This window comes from Oxyura jamaicensis, chromosome 4, assembly GCF_011077185.1.
Source record: "Oxyura jamaicensis isolate SHBP4307 breed ruddy duck chromosome 4, BPBGC_Ojam_1.0, whole genome shotgun sequence".
In the NCBI taxonomy this organism is placed as follows: domain Eukaryota; kingdom Metazoa; phylum Chordata; class Aves; order Anseriformes; family Anatidae; genus Oxyura; species Oxyura jamaicensis.
This window is the reverse complement of record NC_048896.1, coordinates 15855136-15876569: the sequence shown is the minus strand read 5'-3', so window position 1 is coordinate 15876569 and position 21434 is coordinate 15855136. Positions and strand designations below refer to the sequence as shown.

The 21434-nt window shown below is 49.2% G+C and overlaps 2 protein-coding genes across 21 annotated transcripts in view; one reads left to right on the top strand and one right to left on the bottom strand.

Moving 5' to 3' along the window:
- The window catches only part of LOC118167252, a 237830-nt gene extending 225593 nt beyond the window's left edge, over window positions 1-12237 (top strand). For 6 of the 8 annotated variants that reach the window (XR_004751048.1, XR_004751047.1, XR_004751045.1 and 3 more), the window contains 2 exons: window positions 6544-6698; window positions 9614-12237. The gene's annotated coding sequence lies outside the window, so the exon portion shown is untranslated. The remainder of the gene's footprint in view (window positions 1-6543; window positions 6699-9613) is intronic. The other 2 variants (XR_004751050.1, XR_004751046.1) reach the window with 2 other exon arrangements.
- ARHGEF9 (Cdc42 guanine nucleotide exchange factor 9) overlaps window positions 6849-21434 on the bottom strand; it is a 178949-nt gene continuing 164363 nt past the window's right edge. For 10 of the 13 annotated variants that reach the window (XM_035326518.1, XM_035326517.1, XM_035326520.1 and 7 more), the window contains one exon: window positions 12699-16676. In XM_035326518.1, coding sequence (XP_035182409.1) covers window positions 16495-16676 — 182 coding nt within the window. In that variant the 3' untranslated portion in view covers window positions 12699-16494. Of the gene's footprint in view, window positions 7533-12698; window positions 16677-21434 lie in introns of those variants that run through there. The other 3 variants (XM_035326519.1, XM_035326521.1, XM_035326523.1) reach the window with 3 other exon arrangements.

Below are 21434 nucleotides of genomic sequence, written 5' to 3'. Positions count from 1 at the left end.
CCGAGTGTCAAGCTCCTGCAAGAGACAGCGGGAAGTTTGGTGTTAGCTTGCCTGGAAAGCTCAATCTGGCCAGTGGTGAGAGAGGTTAAATTGTTTTCCCTGCTAAAATAAAGGACGGTGCCTTGCTCCTTACCCTTGTTTACCCAGCTCAAGAACAGCTCCCTGCTTTGCGAGGCAGGATCACGCCCTTCCTCTCCTTGCCGAGCTGTGCTTCCTGAGAAAGCACAACCTGTCTCCTCCATCTGCCGCCGGGACCGAAATAGCTGGGGGGGGCTCTCCTCCCCCTGCCTGGGCAGGAGACATCGCTCAAAGGGCCAGGCCACGTGGGACACCCGCTGAGCAGCCCTGTGCAGAGGAGTTACCCGTGGGACACGCGACTGCAAGGCTGCATTTGCTAAGGTGCTGTGTGTCCAGGCAGCTTCGCTGGCTGCAGGAGCCCAAGGTGCTCAGCATGATCCTGCTGAGACCCCAGCTGGCCATCAGCCCCCCCGGCTGTACGACAGCCTTCCTGCCTTCCACCTGTCTTTGGGTAAAAGCCAGAAGTACAAACGGCTGCAGCGTGGGCAGCGAAAAAGTGCAGGTTTTTGGCTCCTGCGGTTCTTTAGTACCGCAGCATAATGGGTTGTGTTGAAAATTGTGACCTCTTAAGCGGTTTTGCCATGAAATCCTGATGTCCTTGCTTGGTATGGTTTGTATATCAGTTGAAATTTCGGTTTGCAACCCCAGATCCTAAAAATAACAAAATAGCCTGCGGCTGGTAGGGGCTGGGGGACCTGCAGGACAAGTGTAGCTCTTCTCTTTGTCACATAGCAGGGCTTTTTCTTTAGGAAGTTCTCACAGACCAGTGTGATAAATGATTCATCTGATTCAGTCTTTTAGGAGGTAGCTGTTACAAATCTCTTCCTCTCCTCCCCAGCTTCGAGAAGGATGATAATATGAACTGGTCTCAGTCAGAGAGATGGCTCTGCCATGGGCAAAGGTGGCGTGTTGCTGCCATAAGGGCGTTGTGTTGAGGAGGTCTCTGCTTGGCCATTGATGGCCGTTGATTCTTGGGAGTATCTTGCCCCTTGCCATAGGGAGAAGGGTATTTCTGTCTGCACGATGTGTGTCCGCTGATGTGAAAAGGATGCTACGTAGTGACAGCCCACAGGTTTCTCTGCTTCTTGCATTCAGCTGAGATCCAGCGTTTGTGGGTGCTCTGCTGGCTGAGCTCCTTCAGGAACTCGGGGTGGGAACAACACTGCTCTCCCCAGCACTGAAACAGCTTTTATTTCTTTTACATCTGAAATATCAGGCACGAAAAAATCCCGGAATGTCTAAGAATCGTGAAGGATCGTGAAACCTCCCGTCCGTCAGGTTTCCTGGCACCGCTGCTCCCCCCTAGCACTGAAGCTCTGGAGTCAAATGGAAAGTGGAGAAAAATAATGGTCTGCTAGATACTTTGCTGCCTTGCCATTAGGGAACTGAGTAGGTACAAGAGCTGGATTTGGAGTAGGAATTCCTCTTCCCCTGCTGTGCTCAGCTCCTCTCTCCCTTTTTGCCTCTGACTTAGTGCAGAATTCTTTAATACGACACTGAGAGATGAGGCGAGTGCTGGGCAGGTATTTTGCCTCTCCTTCCTTCCCTCCTGCTCCTCAGCTGCTTTCCTCAGCAGCATCCTTGTTCTACCTTTTGGCCAAAAAGGGGACCCAGAAAGGCTTCAGTGTATTGCTTCCCATCCGGACTCCCCCTTCCCTGGGTTTTGCAAAGTATCTCATACACCTGGTGAACACGGTGAATCACAGCTGAGTGCTGATTGCCCTCCTCGCCACCGCTGTTTCTTGGGGTAACAACATAAGGTGAATAATGAGCAGAGCTCACAGCAGTAGGAAACCATAAAAATCTGTGCCCTCCAATTCAGCTGTTTGGCATTATCAAGGAGGAGAAATGTGAAATGGTAATGCTCTTTAACTCAGTAAAGAGTTCTCTCAGGGAGAGAACTGGGGCTTAGAAATCAGATGGAGTCATCATCATACAAACTGTCTCCTTTCACAAACACTCCCGGTGGTATTTATTTCTTGTATTGATTTCAAGAAGCTCTGACTACAGCACAGGTCTTCTGGCATGAACGCTTCTCTCGAGAATACTTTCCAGGTGTTTTTCTAAACGCAGACATAGTTGAGAAATCAAATCAGCATCACAGAGGACAAAGGGGATGGCTTCAAAATTAACCCATCGCAATGGTTCGGCACTACTTCCTTGGTGTTTTTACCTGGACGTGTTAAGGAAAATATGTATTGCTCTCAGGAGACAAAGACCCTTCCTCCCCCTTTTCTCTCTAGAAGTCAAAACCAAGCACAGAAAACTAGAATGATGCTCCTGGGGGAGGGAGGAATGGTGCAGGTTGCTCATGGTAAAAGGAAACCGTTCTTTTCCTTCCATTTTATTTTAAGTGGAGATGGATTTTGATTCAAAAATATTGCTGGGTGGGAAGGGGCGACTCCTCCCTTCCCACAGAAATCAGGCTGGGTGAGGAGGCACAGCTCCCTCAGCCAATGGGTGTTTCCCTCATATAAATGAAACCTAAGGAGGGGAATTGGTTTGGCTTCTTCCCTGTCAACAGAAATATCGATTCGTGTCCCAAATTGACCTTAAAAGTATATTTATTTTTATTGAACTTGCACAGGTGTCCTGCCACACCCCTCCCTTGGGGTAATTGTGTCTGGACAGCTCTCAGCCAGCCGGCCAGTTTGGGGCATCTCCTTGCAAAGCCTTGATTTTTTTTAAAAAAAAAAAAGCAGTCTGAGGGCTGAAATGGAGCTGGTGTTCGTGGCATTAAGGGCCTTTCTGAACTGAGGGCAGTGGACGTGGAAACCAAGAACCACGGATGGGCCTTGGTTGTTTCTTCCCGTTGCTTTTCAACATACGTGTTTCCCTGAAAGGTGTCTGAGAACAACCTGCAGTGAGGAAGGGAGAAGGTCTCTGCAGTACTCATGTGGTGGCTGCCCCTGGGAAGCCTCCAACTCTGTGGGCTTTAGGAGAAGTCCAGACATCTGAAAATGCATTACCTTAACTTTTGGCAAGAGAAGGATCCGAAGGAGAGACTATTAAAACGTTACTGTTCATTAACACAAGTTAATCAAATCATTTAGCTAGCGCTTTCTGTGCGGAGAGCATGCAGCCACATACTGCTCTGGGGTTTCACTTGTTCTTCTGCCAAGTCCTAGCCTCCCAAGCAGCTTTATTTCTGAGTGGGAACTGAAGAGTCGTGGACACTTAAGCATCATCCATCGGATCTGCTAATTTGTGGCTAGATTGTGCAATTCCTACCCAGCCAACCTGCCTAATTCTAGCTGTGCCTCGTGGGGTGGGTGCAGGTTGGAGGAAAGGCCCCGTGCACCAGCACTAATTGTGTAAGGATTCAGTGCAGGCACCAGTAAGTCTCATCAGTTTCTTTTAATTGTGCTGTTAATGTGAGCTTTGCTGTATTCAGGGATATTCCAAAGAATACTATTCGTAATGCACTCAGCTCCTAAACCTCAGTAGCAGAACTTCCCCCCCTTCCATGGTTTCAGCACACGGTCTGGGAAAAGCAGCTCTCTCCTCCTCTGTGGGTTCATCTCTTTGCCGTCCCGCCGTCAGCAGCAGCAGGTGTAACCTCTGCACCCAGCTTCCTGCCAGCTTCCAGTGCTCACAACGCATCTGTGCCTGCCCGGGGCTGCTTGGCGGAAGGGCCCCAATGAGACGGGCGGAGGAGAAGCGAGAGAAGATGCTCAGGAGGAAAAGCAGGAGCGCTAGCGGCCTCTGCACCACAGCAGGAGTATGGAGGAGGGAGCTCTGCAGATGTGCACAGAAACCTGCCCAAGCTCCGGCAGGACGTGCACAGGCAAAAGCTCGAGGGCTGGATGCAGGGAGGCACCGCGGTCCGCTTGGAGATGGAGGACAGCAAGGGTTAGTGCAGGGTAAGAGATGAGAGGTAGCGGGGGGCGGGCTGGAAAGGACGTCTCGAGGGAAAGCCATGAGCCCTGCAGACCAAAGGGAATCTCCTCTTGCTGCTTGCTCCAGTGAGAGGAGGTAAAAGGAGGCTGTGGAGCAGGACTGGGCGATACACCGGGTGTATCATACGGTGCCCTCTGCACCTGCACTGGCAGCTGGCATGACAGCCAGAAAGGGGAAGCCCAAAGGAAGCACTGATGTAACACAGAGAGAAAGTGCTAAGCCCAGCAAACGCTGGGAAAGGGCTGCTGTGCTCCTGCCTCAGCCATTGCTCTCGAGACCCATCAGAGATGTCCTGTCTAGCTTCATCCAACCTCCCTCAGACTGACTTTAAGCTTAAGAGAGCTCTAACCATGCCATTTATTGCCCTTTCAGTTGCATCAGAAGCCATCCTAGGATCCAAGCCGCTGATGTCTGCTTAACCCAGACCTCAGGCTCAACCTCAGCAGCTGGGACTTCGGCACCTGAGCAGTGGGGTGAGGAGGGAAAAGGAGATGGGAAAACAGGGGGAAGATCTTATTTGCAATGCCAAGCTGCACTCTGCTCCCTGTGCCAGGTGGTGTCAGGGCACCCCTCACGTCTCGGTGTGCTGATTTTGCCCATTACTGGAATGAATGGGGTGAGGGTGGGCGCACCGACAGGCACAGTGTGTTTCCCGTGGTAGGCTTCTAGGCACCGTTACGTGGTAACAAGGAATAATGTCACTGGGAGAGATGCCACTGTTAAACGACTCGCTGGTGGCTTTGTTTTAGCCGTTACAACGTTGCAGAGCTAATGGCTGATCGCTAACATTACAGCAGCCTCCGTGTCACAAATTAATGCGTGCTCTGAGCTCTATTTCTGTACTGTCATCGGGCTGGCAGATAACGAGAAAGGATTTTTTGCCCATAAATTGCAGCACACTGGAGGAAAAAAATGTAGAAAGCGGAGGAGTTTGTGAATCACCTCGCTGACCAAGGATTTCCAGCTCTCAGTGCTGGTCAGAGCAGGGAAGCACGGGGAGGTGACTCAGGTCTGGGTTCTCTGAACAAGAAAATGTCTGGGAAACGGGAAGGCAATGGCTTAAACACGAAAAGAAGGAATGCAAGCAAAGAGGGAGGGAGGGAAAAAGAGGAAGGAAAAGAAGAAAGGTATCACTTTGTAAGCCTGAAGTTGCCCAGAGGGACAGGAGCAGGAGGGGTGGCATGGCTGAGGCCCTTCGGAAATGCTGCTGGGTGCTGTGGCCATGGATGGGGTGGATGGCCTCTCCGGGACCGTTGGGCTAGAAATGCTTACTGCCTTCTCAGGAGGGGAGATGGTGTTGCAGATGTCCAGCACAGCAGTTTTGGGTGGCCTTCAGGAGCATCCAGCGAGGCAGTGAGAGGCATGTGTAAATTAGGCTTCCAGAGAGACTTTTGCCTGTGCTGGTCCCTGGGCATCTGCATCTACGGGAGATCTCTGTGATCTCTGCTCTGGCTTCCATTTGATCAGTACCAGCTTTGTTTGTTCTATAAGCCCTTGACCGTGCCTTTCCTTTCAAATGGCGCTGAAATTGCTGACAGTGGCGTGCTTGCAAGTGCCTGCTGATGCCCTGTCCTCTTCCCAGCACCTCTGAGCATTCAGCCACCAGCACTAGCGCTGAGCTCAATAATAACGGCACTTCTTCAGGAGCAGTTTGGAGTTGATAGAAGCCATAAGTCACAGGGAACAATTAGTGTATATATATTACTTCGGCAAGCATTGCTACGTCATTAATTCCACCTTTTTTTTTTGCTGCAAGTCTCTTTGCAGTCCGCTCAGCCTGCGGTCTGCCTGCTGTTTGTGCTCAGCACTCTGCTAGACCAGACCGGGACAGCATCCGTGATCAGCCTCACTGGCTGTTTTTTTTTTTATGCTTAGTTTCACTTGAAGGGTCTCTGCTCTGATGTCTGGATAGAAACACTGCAGAGACGTGGTTATTTATTTAAACCATCTGTTTCCATTGGCAGGGAGATGGCCCATCACAATATTTCTGTTGTTCTTCAGGCTCTTTGCACACCTGGCAGTGGCTGGACGTGTTAGCAGATCCAAGTGAGCAGATCCTTCTGTTATGAACAGGTCATGCTTGTTTTGTGCAGGTACAAATGATGCCTATCATCAATGTCCTTTTCCTATTGCCCTCTCTGGATTTCTCATCCCCCGGTGTCGGAGTAGCAGAGGAATTACTAACCAGAGGAGTGGGATTCAAACTGGCTTTCCTACAGCAATTTCTATCAGCCTTTCTCTTCCAGCAAAAACTTCTTGTTTGTGTTTGGTGCAAGATATGTGTGGCCTTTAACTGTCTACGTGTCTGGGTATTAGTAACATGCCTTTTCATGGAAAGCCAAAAGAATTACAGCATGAGGGCAGTCTCCACACTGCGGTCCTCCACGGCTGTTAGCCCTTGCTTTTCTTGAGTTATTCCCTAACCAAAATATCCCCGTTAGCTCCTGACCCCGCTTCTCATCGTGCTTCAGATGGGTGTGTCTGGGGATCACTGTCATGGTGAGCATGGGCTTTGGTGGGTGCTGCCTCTGGAATATGGGCTCTGCTTTTTTTTTCCACCCCCAGGTGACAACAGGAACGCCATCCCTGCTGCTAGGAGTTGCTCAGCATGCTGTCCCGCGCGGTGGTAGATCAGGGGGCAGCACGCTCAAGGTGTAAAGATGTGGATGGGAAAAACCCAGCCAACCCCAACAACCCTGTTGTGTGTTTCCCTGTGCCAGGTAAGCGTTGTTACCTCCCCCTCCGTCATTAAATAAACCCCAGTGTATCTGCACGCGACAACCAACTTGCTTCTCCCTGTCCAGAGGTGCCGTTAGTGGAGCCCCCCGGTAGCACTGCATTATGTGCGAGGCTGAAACCACTCATCTGTAATCAGGCAACAAAATCAAACTTCTTTAATGGTACATCCAGACAGTAAGAATAAAGCCAGGGCAACTGCACTAGCGACACGGATAACAACAGCATGACCCATCCTCGAGCAATCTGGCTGCTCGCTCGCCTCCCCAGCCAGCCGGCAGCAGGCACAGCCGGCGCTGCCCGCAGCGGGCAGGCCACACGCTGTCAGCCAGCCCCTTCTCTGCAGTCATAGAAAATGCCTGGTTTTCTCCATCCATTTCCTTCTGTGTCCCCCCCACCCACCCACCAGCGGTCCTGCCCACACCTGATGAGCAGGCTGCAGGTACCACAGCCTGAATCCGGGCTGGGGCAGGTGCCGCTGGCAGGATACGTACCTTACGTGTCACAGCCCCTGGTGTGTCACCTTTACTGTCACTGGTGAGCAGCGGTGCCTCCGAGCAGCAATTCAGTGGGACCAAACGCAGTGGCTTTGCAGGGAGCCTGTGCCCTCGCAGTCCTTAGAGAGTGGGCACAAACCGTCCTGGGAGCTGGGCCAGAGACCGCATCTCCCATCTCAGCTCGGGCCACCAGCTACGGGTATTTATTGGGTTTGCTCCTATTTTCTTTTCCTGGTCCCAATGCTCTGGATTTCCTTTGTATCACGTGAAACCACCGCAGCAGCAGGGCTGGCCAAGGACTCCTCTCTTGCCGCCCTGTATCTGTGGGGGAGTGAAACTTTGAGGGAATCGACGCATTGGTCGCATCTCCCCTCAAAAACAGCCTGTAGGTTAAGGGCTCTGCGAAGGCTCCCCGGGACCGAACAGGAATGCTTCGGGGGGGGGCGGGTGGGGGGGCCCCTCCTGTGCAGAGAGCACCCACACACCAATGCTTTTGCCTGTTGCAGTAGGGCCCTTGGTGGTTGCCAGAGGCTTTTGTGTCTGCTGGGCATCCCCTGAGAGCGCAAGGGCTCTCTGCAGCTGGCCGTGGACACCAACACAACCGAGCTGGGCTCCAGCCAAACCAAAACATAAATTGCAAAATACAAACCATGTGTTTTAGGTCAGGTAAGGCAGCAAGTGACAGAAACATTTGCAATTGTGCTGTTAGAGCAATTTGCCTGTCTGGTCCTTGGCTGGATTTGGGTCTGTGAGACTGTAAAAGTGCACGCCTTCACCTCAGCTGGGACCTGCGTGAGGACCAGGCTGTGCTATGAGGCTCTTGGCACAGCAAAAGCACCGGTTTGGCTCCTGGGGGGTTAAGATGCAGCAAATGGTACCTCCCTCCCCTTTCCAAACAGAAAAGAAAGAGTTAGCAGGATAGCACAAATACGTGGAAAGCAATTCCACTTCCAGACGTGCTAAAATGTCTTTGACTCCAAAAGCCCCCAGCTTGGTCTGCACAGGAATGACTGATTTGGGGGAAAATCTGTGAAATGCCCAGGTCTGCCAGCACTGAGCTGAAATTAAAGCAGCTGGGGCAGTGCAGCTCAGCAAAGCTGTGTTCAGACCATTCATCCAGAAAGGACAGCTCTCTCCTGGGATGAAGAAATAGCCAGTGACAAAGGACTTTCTGAGACAATGACAGCAGTGACTTTCCCTTCTGTGAATGACTTATTTGTTCAGAGCTGCAGCTCTCTTCTCACTTCTGCAGTGTTTTGCAGTGGATGTGTTACAGAATCAACCCAGCCTCTATAAAACCTGCATTAAAAATCGCTGCTTTGAGTAGGAGCAGGTAGTTTTAAGTGGCTGAGCTAGAGTGTCTCCAAGCATTTCCAGTCTGGATCAGCCCAGTCACTAAGCCCTTGGATCAAGCAGTGCTTTCTGTGCCACCTGTGGTAGGTCACCAGGGCTGTTCCAATTTGTACCAGTTCAGAGAACAGGTATGACAGAGATTCTTTTCTTTTAAACATCAGTTATACAGTTCTAGGGCAAATCCCCCTGATTCAAAGGATCCCATGGATGGTTGTATGAGTGTGAGGAGCCCAGGCTCTGTTAGGTGTTGCTGTTACTTGTTTGGCATCACCACCCAGGGCAAACTGTGCTGTGGGCATATGCCCACCTCCTTTCTGCTTTCATGTGAACCTGCAAAGGCTCCAATCTCTCTATATATATGCACACAGAGTATTTGCTTCATGGATAAATGCTTCACAGCTTTTGTAAAAGTGAGATTAAAAGGAGAAGCAAACGTGACAAGATATCCTCTTACTGCTTCTCCACATAAGAGAATCATTTCTCTTCCGAGGTTAGCTCCCAACGTGTTCTTCCACTGACTTTCTGGTTGAAACCAGGCTCAGCCAACAAGGCACCACAGAGCCTCTTGGCGCCTGAATCTGTGTTATTTATAAGCCAATTAGTCCTGTTGTTCATTCTGAAAAAGCTAGCAAAAATGTTATGCCCTTTCCCCTCCATCTGTGCAATGGGTATAAAAGCCAGGCGCTCGCGAGCTGCGTGTTACGGCTCTCAGCTGCTAGAGCAGCAGGGCAAGAAAGAGCGTGAGTACGAAGCTCTGCGTCTATACAGCCCCCGTCGCTGCTCTAAATCCAATTACCAGCTCCTCTTCCTGCTGCAGGAGCAAGCGAGGTTGCTGGCAGTGACAGGGACGTGACAAGATGCCCCTGACCCCAGCGCTCCTTCGGGCACTAATGTTTTCTTTATGAGGCAACCATTTCTGCAAGGGATTAACTTTCCTGTGTATCTCCTTAATGAAAATTTTAAAAATGCGGTGTTCCCATCTTGCTGTTTTGGTTTGTTTTGTTTGTTGTTGTTGTTGTTGTTGTTTTTCCTGTTGCTGTTATAAGCAGCCCTGAAGGAAGAGGAACAGCGCTCGGTGTCCCTCAGACGATGTGCCTGTGACTAGCCTGGCCTCGGTTGCTGTGTTGACAGCAGAGAGCTGGAGGGGAGCAGCATTTGGAAATGGGCCCTGGGGGGCTCCTGGAACAGGGGAACGTTTTTGAGCCATTGCTGCTGCGTGGCCCTGCCTGTGCAAAATGCTGACCAAAGAGACCCTGTCAGATCCGCAAGAGGTAACACATTGCTGTGGCTCTGAAACGAGAAGCTGCACATCTTCACCAGGATGCATATTTGCCTTGAGAGAGCTGGAAAAAAAAAGGCTGTGAATATTAAAAGCATTTAAGAAATACCAGGTGTCTCTTTCCCATGGCAAAGGCAAGAGATTTTGACAAATAAACAGTTTTTCCATTTGTACCTGCAGACTGGGGGAGATACCTGTGGTTAAACAGCTCGTCCTTCCTTGGTGCAGCATTGCAAAGCCCTCGGCGGACAGTGCTTAGAAATGCTCTCAGAAACGCCAGCTATTCCCCTGCGTCCACAGCAACATGCAATTCCAGGTCATTCTTTAATAACCCAGCCCAGATGGTGCATTACGTGCTTTGGAGGCTGCTGACCCGCTTCTGTACTTAGTGCAAAACCTGCTGCTGCTTAGCTACAGAAAAACGAAAATTTTCTGCTTGGGCTAGATTGGGATCCGTACTCACAGCACCATCAATCAGATTGAAAGGCTGATTCCTCAGAAAGGAAAAGCTCAGCTGTAATACCATGGCTGTACACACATGGATAAAGCAGGGATGGCTCTGACGTTCAGTCATTCATACAACGGTCCTGTCACGTCACAAACATATCAGCCTAAATGCTTTGCTGATTTTATTACAGTTCCCATGCGGAGCTGGGGCCTGGCGCTGCCCAAGGAGGCCGACAGCACCACGGAGCGTTTTGCATGCCAACGTGACACCGACCACACAGCTTGCAAACTGTGCAGGTACGTGGAGCAGCACGATACACCTCCAGAACAGGGAGTCAATTAGGGACATTGATTTTTTTGGTAATTTCCCTACTGATCCCCATCACTCTGAGGGTTGTATTCTGTACTTTGACACGTATGTAATAAAAGCTTTGGTGCAAAATGGTGACCGTAGGCACGTAAGTGCATTTCTGAATGAAGGACCTGCTGTGCCCCCACCACCACCTCAGAGGATCTGCTTGGGATGGTACCTAGAAATACAGCCTAACAAACCCCGCACCCCTCAAGACAAATGAACTTTAAACTGGGTCTTTGCTTTTTTGTTTTTGTTTTATGCAACCAAAGTTCGTAGCAGCAGGCAGAATGCTCAGCGGCGGGAAAAGGCTAAACCAAATGACCGGCGTCCCTAAATTCAGTAGGTGTTGGCTAACAGCTATGGGCTGCAGCAGCACTCCCAGCCATGTGCTCCTCCCTCCAGCCACCACCAAGACATGAAGCTGGGGGCACAGAGGGGCTTTGTTGCTTCTCAGTAAGCTTTGGTAGTGCTCTCGCTCCCAGCATGCGTGATGGGTTTCTTCCCCATTGCTTCCTTGGCACGCTGCACATCCTGGGCAGTGCATACGTGCTCCCTGACCCCACCGCCCCGCCTTCCTCACAGCTCGCATATGCAAGCTCAGAGGGGAGTGCAACATCCTGGCAAACAACTGTTTGGGCTTGTTATCTAAAAACGTGCTGTAAGGCCGGCGGTGTGGGTAGGAGAGCTGCTCTTCAAAGGGAGGTTTTTATATCTAGCTGCATTTGGGGTCCGCTCTCCCCAGCAGCACGCTTTGGAAGCAGTGCTGTGCCCAGCCACCCGTGTGACTGCAGCTACGTCCTACCGGAGAAGCAGAATCGTTCAGACAGGTGAGCGCCAGCACAGCACCCACAGCATCGTCATTGCAAGCAAAAATGTAAGCGAGAGAAAAAAAAGCTTGGACTTGGTCTGGGCTATTGCTGAAGCAGGAGGCAGATGTGAAGCTGTGATGTCTGAGTTCAGGGTGGCCCTGCCTCTGAACATGCTCATGATCTGGACCCCCGGAAACCTTTGTCCTCGCAGCCTTGCCTCCTATCCTCTCTCTCTCTCCTTCCCTCTCCCAGAGCAGCGCTGTTTGGCTTTTTCAGGTTTTTGGTGTTTTTTTTTTATTCCCTTGTCTGCCTGGTTTCCTCGTATACGTGGGGCGAAGACATGGTCATTCCGTGTGCTAGCAAACGGGCCGTTACTCACCCACACAGGCACCTGCAGGCTAGATGGGAAAGCAGCAGGCAGTGTCACTCCTGGCAAGGCCGTTTTTGGCTGCAGTTACGTGTAGGACCCTTGTGCGTGTGCCTGGGGTTCTCCACAGGGCATCGGTCCCAGCCTCTACCAGGTCTGGGTGCCGTGGTGGGGTAACCCCAGTTTTCAGGGTTGCAGCTGCAGTTTTGTGATGTCTAGGGATATGCATCGCTCAGCTGTCTTACCTGTGACATGCCAGTGGGGTTCTGCAGAGAGCACTCTGCCTTTCAGGGCTACAGCACCAGGCTCCTTCTCCCTGCGGGTGCTCTCTGCCTGCAGGTCAAGGGAAACCCGGGGCAGGAACCTGCTCGTCTCCTGGGGCTCAGCCTCCTGCAGCAGGGCAGCGCGGGGCCGGGGCTCCCTCCCCTCGGAAACCCCCCTCTGCTCTACTTCCACGTGCTCTGAAACACTTCTCCCGCTGCTCACAGCGCATTTGCGATGTCTGTCTGAAGAATCAGGCTGTGGGCAAGTTTGGGTTAGAGCCGTGCGAAGCTCAGTAACAGAAAGCATTTTAAAACCATGTTTCACAGCAGACTTGATCCAAGCTCCGTTTGGAGAAACCCCTGCCGGCACTTGCGAGGCAGTACCGTGTCAGTGCTGGACCTCGAGCGACTCGGTAATCATTTCCCTCCGTTCAGATGGAGGACACAAAGCGAGGGGAAGGGGGGATATTTCCAGAACAAGCCTAGTTTGGGTTACGTGTGAACCTCTTGGTGTCTGCTTTGCTGACAAGCTGGAGCCCCCCCAGCAATTCGTGCTCAGCCTTTGGGAGAAGAGTGAGACCGCTCTGAGGAAAATGATTTAAAATGCCTTCAGATGCCTTTTCACTTCTTTTTATTTAATTCCATAAATATTTTCATAAGGCTCAGTGTCTTTACAACACTTTTTTAAACACTTTTTTTTTGTTTTATACACACAACTTTGACACTTGTTTGACAGGGTCAAACAGTCCAATATAAACAAAATAATAAAACTGGCAAGTGCGGATCAGCTGGGTTACCAAAATCCTTTTTTTTTCTTTTTTTTTTTTCTTTTTTTTTCTCTTACTGTTAAAACCCCAAAAGCACTAAAATATCAGTATTTGGCTTCAAACTAGAATTTTAAAACCCTTTTTTTTTTTTTTTTTTTTTTTTTTTTTAATTCTCTGCTACAAGTCCCTGTCATCATAGTGCCTTTAAACTCCTACAGCCTCTTCTTTTCTTCTCAAGGAAAAATAAGCTTGGTGATGCCATGCAGAACTTACAATAGCTACTAAATATACATGTTCCCTGAAATGTAGCTGCAATGAAAAGATGACAGAGCATAAAGAGAACAAAACCAGAAACCCAAAGCACCACAGTGTACTATCAATAACATTGCAATGGACGGCCGGTGACCATCCAGAAACTGAAACAAATTTCAAATATATTTCTCTATGTATTATTTTCTATTTACAACTGTTAGATGCACCTAGGTTGAGTCTTGTTTGATCTTTTTGGAGAGGGTGGGGAGGCGAAAGTCTTGAATTTAGATCCTCTGTTCTAGTGTCTAGGTCAAGGGGTAATGCATGTCATTTACCTAGGGAAGAGGGTACTTTATTTTATATATATATATATATAGTTTCAGCCAGAGAAATACCGTAAACATGTAAGTTTGTTACAACTCTCTTGTTTCTGCATATGGAATGGTAAGTGGGTTCCTCCTGTCTGGCATTGAAATGAAAGTCTGTATCAGATGCTCAGTCAAAATCACCCCAATCTGGCAGCATCTACGCTGCTTCCAGCACTTTCGGACACACGAGGCAGCCCAACCCTGCTCCCTATTGGGAAAGCCACAGTAGGTAGTAAAAGTGGGACCCAGTGCTGGTTCTTCTTTGTGACAATGCTCCATCTCTTGCAGCACCTTGGCAATTTATGGAGGGGAAGAGCTTTCTTGAATGCCATGCCTGAGAGCCAAGCCCCTCTTCCCTCTGGAACAACGCCTGCATCTGCTTTGCCTGCCACCTGGCTTCGGCAAGCGCTAGCAGCGCTAGCTTGGTTTGGCTTTCCACTTAAGAGAGAAGCTGCGAGTCCAACAAGTGGCCTTGTCAGATCAAGCGAGTCTTGATTTATGATGCAAATAATGGTGTGGCGGTGGTGTTTCTTTTTTCCTAGTGCTGAATATTTAGGAAGCATCTTCTCATAAAAATTATGGATGTCTCATTCTCACTCTCTGAGGCACAAAACAGTAAATGAACAGGCTTAACTAATGTGCTTGTTACTTTTTTCCCTAAGCAATTAAAAGGCAAAGGAATAAGTGAAATTTCCATCATGTTGACAACAGATTATAATCTCTCTCTCTTTCTCTCTCTCTCTGCATCTCTCTCCAGCCATTCAGAAACAGTAAAACATTTCAGTTAACTTCTGCAAACCAATCTCATTCACTTCGCTAAATACCCATTCCGTTAAACAAACAAAATAATAATTGCTACATTTTCAATATGAAAATCTGAGCATAAAAATGCAAAGGTACAAAAGAGCACAGGAATTACTTCTGATATAAAATTGCACTGCCTCCTATTTGGGGTTCCCAGGGTTTCGCTGTTGCCTGTCACAGAGGGGCCACTCTTCTGCTCCAAAAATGCTAATCTGGTGTTGTTCAGTGAGAGTTTCTAGGTTACTAACAGGTGCTGGGATTATTTTTATACTTAAATAAAAAATACATTGGCTGCCTTCTAACATGCCCTGAAAGAAAACAGGCTCCACAGAAATACTGAAGTCGCACTCTCTGCTTTTGCCATTTTCTGTAGTTCTTGTGTGAAAAAAAAAAAAAAAAGAAGAAAAAAGTTGTTTATCCACACTACTGGCCTGAGGTGTTTACATGGTGTGCCAAATTCCAAAGAAAATGATAAATGCCATGATCTATTATTTCATCCCGCGTTTTCAGAGGAGCTTGCAGAACAGCTCTGCAAAGTTTTTGAAGTTCATCTTCTGAACCTGGTTAAACAATCTCAGTTGTCATAGGGAACAAAAAATCCTCCTAGTGCACAACGATTTGTTTTACAAGCTCAAACATAAGTTTTTGCGCTTGCATACAAATGTAGTTAAGGCTGAAATTGTAGGAAACGTCTTTGAAAGTACAGCTATGAATCTCCAGAGCGAGAAAAAGAGAGAGAAAGAGACCTGGAGAATTCAACTAACCCCTCCAGAGCCCGCTGACCCTGATGCGCCCCTGCTGACCATTGCTGCAGTTGAGATGTAACTGAGCGGTGATTTCGATTAGGTCATACTCGTGATCACAGGGCTAAACTTCTGGGGTCACATCCACATCTTTCCTGAAAGGCAGTTCTCAACTGCTCTGCGGCTTGGATGCGTTAAATCTCAGGTAAATGCTTCCAGTTACTTGGGCAATGATCCTTCTGCTGATGGGTCACTACTGGCAGCTTATGTTTTGCCTGGGAGGTCAGTGCCCAAGTGGAGCCGGCGTTCTTAAACGCAAGAGTAGTGCAGGCATGGCCCTCTCTTTTGGGATCATTGCTCCTGTAAATAGCAATTAGTGGTTTGTTAATGCAGAACTGTGCAGGCGTGAGTGTGGCCACCAGGATGGGACCTTAGTTCCTGAAGAAAGAAAAGTGGCCATTTGTTGGAGCCTAATAGCCAGTTTTCCTCTAGCCGGAATGGAGGGCGTGAAGCCATCAGTTTTTAAGCTTTTATCTTTGCATGGAAAGCAAAGATAGGAGTGGGCTTTTCAGAGAGTTGTGTCTCAGCTTAAAAAGAAAATAAATCAAAATCAAAGATAGCCCCACTGAAAAAAAAATAAATAAATAAAATGCAAAAGAAATAAAAGCCCCCAAAATTCTTTTCTCAGTCTTACACCGTGTGAACAAATCACACTGAATTGAGAAAAAGACAGTGCTTTGAAAAGTGCAAGAAATTAACTGAGGAAAACCCATCTCTCGCTTCCTAAATAGCTGCTACCCCTTCTGCTCGTTTTCACCTGCACACAACAAAAACAGTTAAAGCCAGAGAAATACTGCGCAGCAGAGCATGGTGCACAAGGGAGCACATCCAGACAGGCACGAGTCAGACCAGAGAATGCAGGACAGGGACGGGGAGGGTCGATGCTCTTCGTTGAAATGGTGACTCCGGGGACAGCCAAGGAAGGGACGGAGAGGGAGGGAGAGATCTCCCAGCGATCCAAAAAAACAAACAACCCCCCCCATAAATAAAATCAAGTAACAGACACCGATGTAGTCCATGAGAAACTTCGATGACGAACGCACACAAGCAGGAAAGCATTCGGGGATGCCAATGACAACTTGAATGAAGATGAAGAAGAAAAGAAAAAAAAACACAACGTCCGACCAATGGAATAAAATAAAATAAAATAGGTCACATGATTAGAAATCATTGGCGCTTCCTAGTATCTAGTAGCAGATTGCTTCCCAAAAACAACAAAAAAGTTTTTGGTCCTTCTGTATATATACATATATGTATATATATTATTTTTAAATATGTCCGTATATATATATATATGTATATATTTAGTTGCAACAGTGCTTCTCCGAAAAAAGGTCCATCTATAAATATAATTTTACTTAATTTTATTTTTAATTTTAAATTGGTTTAAGTTAAAATTCACCATCTTTCTAGGTATTATTTTTTGAATGGTGTTAACCTGCTGAAGTTTTGCCAGAATGGTGCCTGGCTGCGTCTGGGTTCGGTGAACTCGAAGACCTGGGCCTGGGATATGCCATCTGTCACCATGTATTGTCCCTGATTTAATGGATCCTGGGGTGGTGGGTAGGCTGGAGGAACCGACTTGGAGCAGCTCACACCTGCATTGATGATTGGGGGGGAAAAAGAAACAGATCAGTCAAAGTGCAATTGGGTCAATAGTCTTTCTTCGTCATGCTATCACTTCTTATCGTTTTACAACCGGGGTCCCAAACAACAGGGAGACATGCTAGAGACGGCGAGTCTATGGAGAAACGCAGCCGCTGCCTGACTCTCAGCTCAGAGGCTACCTGCGCCGCACCGCACGTCGCAGATCTGGAGACGATCCATTACTTTTGCATTGGCAGAGTTTTGCCTGCCCTGATGGAAAAGTCCTGCGTGCCCTAGCGAGACGCAGCGCTATGGCTGTGCCGAAGGCAGCACCAGCCTGGTCAGACGTCGGCAGACAGCCATAGCGCCAGTCCCGCTCTCCCATTTAACACTTGATGTTTCCGAGCTCGTTTTCACCCTCCCAGCTACATTCACAATGGGTTTTGCCCCGGCAAAGGTGCCCCAGTGACCAGCCCTGAGCAGCGCGACCCCAAGGACCGCTCGGCACCGGCTCCCGCGCCAGAAGGGAGCAGCGCAAGGCGGCCCGGGGGGAGCGCTGCCGCAGGGACCTGCGTCACGAGACAAAGGGCAACTTGTTGTTTTGGAAAGCTTGTCAGACTTTTCCATAGGGTTTTAAATGTATTGGTCTTGTTTCAGCCCAAAACGGCTATATGCAACGCAGTGAAGGCTTGCTTCTGCTCAATCCAAATGGGCAGCAATGGATGGACTGGCAAGGCTACACCTCCAGGGTCTATCGGGGGCCGGGTGCGTGGTGCCCACCTAAGTGTCACAACGCCTGGGCAGGGAAGGGGTGAGGGGACCCTGCTCTTACAGGTTTCCCAAGACAGAGGGGAGCTCCAGCAAGCTGGGACCTACACAGCCACTCGTAAAGGATGACGCACAGATCGCAGCGCTGGGTGGCTGGAGGCAGAACAGAGGGAGGCGTAGTGCCACCGAAGTGCAGCCTGCAGGGAAAAGTCACAGCTACTTCTGCATCGCCTCCCCGCCACGCCACTGACGAGGGATAACCCTCAGGACACTGTGATCAGCTGGAAACCACAGCTTCCGAAAGGGATGGGAAGGAGGAAGGAGCAGGGCTCCGAAGTGGGGTGCTGTAAGCCCTGGCCACCTCTGGATCCCCTCTGCTGCATGCAGCACTGCTCTTCCTTCTGCCGGAGGGCAGCCCCAGCCACGAGACGGATGGCAAGCGTCGCAAGGGCCATCGCGAGGCCACTGCCTCCCCTGGTCTTAACCGCAGGAGCGAGGTGACTCTACCCGAGTAGCTCAGTGTCCTCGTCTGGAAAGCGGGATGGCATGACCCACCTACCTCACACGAGGGTGGTGAAGCTAAATTAATTAATGTTTGTAAAACACTTTGAGATCCTCGGATGGGAAGGTGCTAGAGAAGGCAAAATACGGTGATTAGCACCCAGGTACCACAGCAAGGTGTGTAAAAGAAATGTGACTGCATTCAGTTCGCGGTTCCTAGCCACACACAAACACATGCTTTGCGGGACCAGCGCCGGCTGGCCCGGGCACAGGAAGGCTGCACACAGTCAGGTACTTACAGACAAAGGAAAAAAGCCTCACAAAGTGCACTCACGGAGCTCGTCTGACAATTTCTATATGGTGCCACAGGGTAATCCAAAACCTCTTTTTTTAGCTACGAAGCTAAGGCTCTTTAGGTGAGAAAATTCATTTTCTCTTGCTACAGAATTTTCCCATTGTGGGTTCTTAAAACAGCAGAAGTTTCAGACCAAATGGAGATAGCATCTTGATGATGGCTAATCAATTTCTCCTTTACAGCAAATACAATCCAATCATGCAGCTTTCTGTCCACTGCAGGGAGTAACCGAGGCTGTTCCTCATGGTGGACAAAAACTGCTCCATGATTCATTACTTACAAACCTTTAACCAATTCGTCACCATTAGTATTTCAAACAGTTGAAAAGAGCAATCTGGGGGTGTTCTGCATCTGTATCTGTATGCTGGATTAGGTACTCATCAACAAGCTTTCTACTCTACCTTTCCCAAGCTCCTCTCTCCCAGAGAAAGTGCAGAGTGGAGCCCAAGCCCAGAGCCCTGCTGTCCTGGGGTCAAACCCGGCCAGGGTCAGTCCTGGGAGACCCGAGACACCATGGGTACCAGCCTTGCTGGCGGGGCTCAACAGTCTGTCCGCATTTGCCACGCTGTGACTTAAGCCAATGACGCCCCGTAAGGGCAGAGCATGGGCCTGAGCTCACCCCTGCCCCACCGCTTCCATCCCTTCTACCACTGTCCTGCTCCACGCTGCCTTCCTGGAGGGCGATTCAATGTGTGGGCGGTGAAACCAACTACAGAGTCTGCTCTGGAGACCAAACTCCAGCCCTGAACCCACACAAGAGTGCAGACATCCCTCTGGAGAACTCCAGCCATTAGTGCCTTGGCTGCTTCTCCCAGGTGAGAAGAGGCTGGTGAGGAATTTCAGGCGCTGTGTCAAGGTTAGGAGCTAGTGCAGGTACATGGCTGGAGCTGGGAGATGCATCTTCTGTCTGGTGGGTGGTTTGGCTCCCGAAGGACTGCTTCAAAGGGAGATGGTCCTGGTGGCACCAGGGTTACCAACTAATGCTCTACAACACAAACGGGCTGTGAATCTAACGCTGCTGCTACGGGACAGACAGCAGTTGTTTCTAGCTTTGGAAGACCTTAAAACCACGCTGCTTTAATGACATGGCCCAATGTCTTTTGCATCCCGTGGCTGCAGAATTGCACCTAGCCTTGTGATGCATCTGGCCTGCCATGCTGAGCCGTGCTGAGCTCTCTACTGTCTTTAAACCAACTTGTGGAGGGTGAACTAATGTTTTTTAATCACGACACAGAAATGCTATGAAACCTCCTGGATCAGCAAAATGTTATGCGCTTGGAAGGCTGGAGAAGTAGAAAAAGGACAGGCTGGCCCAAGTCCACTGACATTGATGGAGTTACGCTGCAAAGAATGTAATCCATAGTCTGTCTTCTCCAAACAAGAAAAAGGCAGACTCCCCTGGCCAGATCACTAGCAAACCCCATTCAGTTCTTTGCCAAGAGAAGCCTTTTTGGTCCAAACTCCTGGAAAACAGCTGTCCCCGCCTGGAACATGCCCATGCAAGCACACACTGCCACTTCCCTCAGTAAAGAAGCTCAGACCCATAGTCTTCAAAGTTTTTTTGTGTGTGGCCCTGCTCAAGGATGTAGGGTTTTAGTATTAGCATCTAGGTTGGATGAACTTCAAAAGCTCCCGATTGGTTCTACTTGAATAAACAGCCAAAGGTTTGCATGTTTATCATATTTATCAGATGGCGTCCATGGCCTGAACGCTCACAACTGTGCATCTCACTGGCATGCATAATTACTGGGTGGTTGAGGGCATGCAGATAAAAACATTTGTGCTCTGGCAAGGCAGGCTGATTATTCCCTAAGAATACATTTTGTTGTGAAACTGTGATACGGCACGTTGCAAAAGCTAGAGGTGCCCCGCGAATGGCTTGGGTTTTGACATGCCGATGTTCCTGACAAGGTGGAACACAGGAATTATGTGCAGAAGGAGGGAAATTCACCTGATCTGAACATCTTCAGAACCCGGGAAGGAGCAATTCTGGGAAGAAGCATGACAGGTTGCTATTTTTCTATGCTGCTGTGAAGTGGTTTGTTCTCTCATCAGAACTCGGGGCTGTTGTGCAAAATTGTCTCTTGAGGGATTTTTTTTATATGCAAAGCCATCACTCCACTGCAATTCAACAGAAAGAAATGAGCAAAGCTCTTTTCCAATGCAATTTTGGGCTGCTCGGCGAACAGAATTCAAAGCGCAAAGGGAAAGAATCGATAGATCAGTAATGATTTCCAGACACAGCTGCTGCACTGCCTTCCCGAGGCGTAAGAAAACAGCTATACACCAATGACCAGACTTGGAGCTCCTTCTGCTGGTTCATGCATAATTCTGCACGGTAGCAGAATATAAAGGCTGCAGCTGCGTGGCAAGATCATTTGGCAGGGTGGGGGCCGTGGAAATCTGTTCGGAATAAGCAAGAAGAAAACGCCAGGGTTTATGATTTGGCTAGACAAAACTGGTAAAGAGAGATGCTGCGCTGCCAGTTGAAATTGTGCCTTTTTTTAGTGCTAGGACACGTCACTTGGAAGCTTTTGGCTTTCGCAGCTCAGAAGAAAACAATTAAAAGCTATAACATGATCTCCTTATTTTTTCCTTCCTTTTTTTTTCGAAGTGCCTCCTCTGTTTGAGATTACACCGGGACTCCACTAGCACGTGAAGACCCAGCAGCACGCTGCTACCTCACAGGCTATCCGCACGGACACGTGCAGACAGCCCCACGTATAACTAGCGGGCGGCTCCGCTAACCCTGCACCTTGTGAGAGTTAATACAACGCGTACACAGAACGCGCTCAGATTTGCCTCTATAACCATGGAAACTTGCCTTACCAGATGCGTATTCCATCCTCACCCTTTAAGATTTTATCTCATATTTTGATCAGGAGCTATTTCATTGGCTTTTCTTCTGCCTACCCATCTAGACAGCACGTTGTTCGTTGCTCCCACTAGCTGAGTGGGAAACAATAAAACCCCGGCACCTCCTTCTGTAGTGGCTGGGGGGGGGCTGCTGGAAAGCAGGCAGCGCTGCACTAAGGGGGCTTTCGTGTCCTCAGTGGCAGCTTCAGAGCCGCGTTCAAAAAATCTTACAGATTTCATTTCCTTGTAGGTATTTTAACCCATACACAACATGGGTAGCAGGGACCGT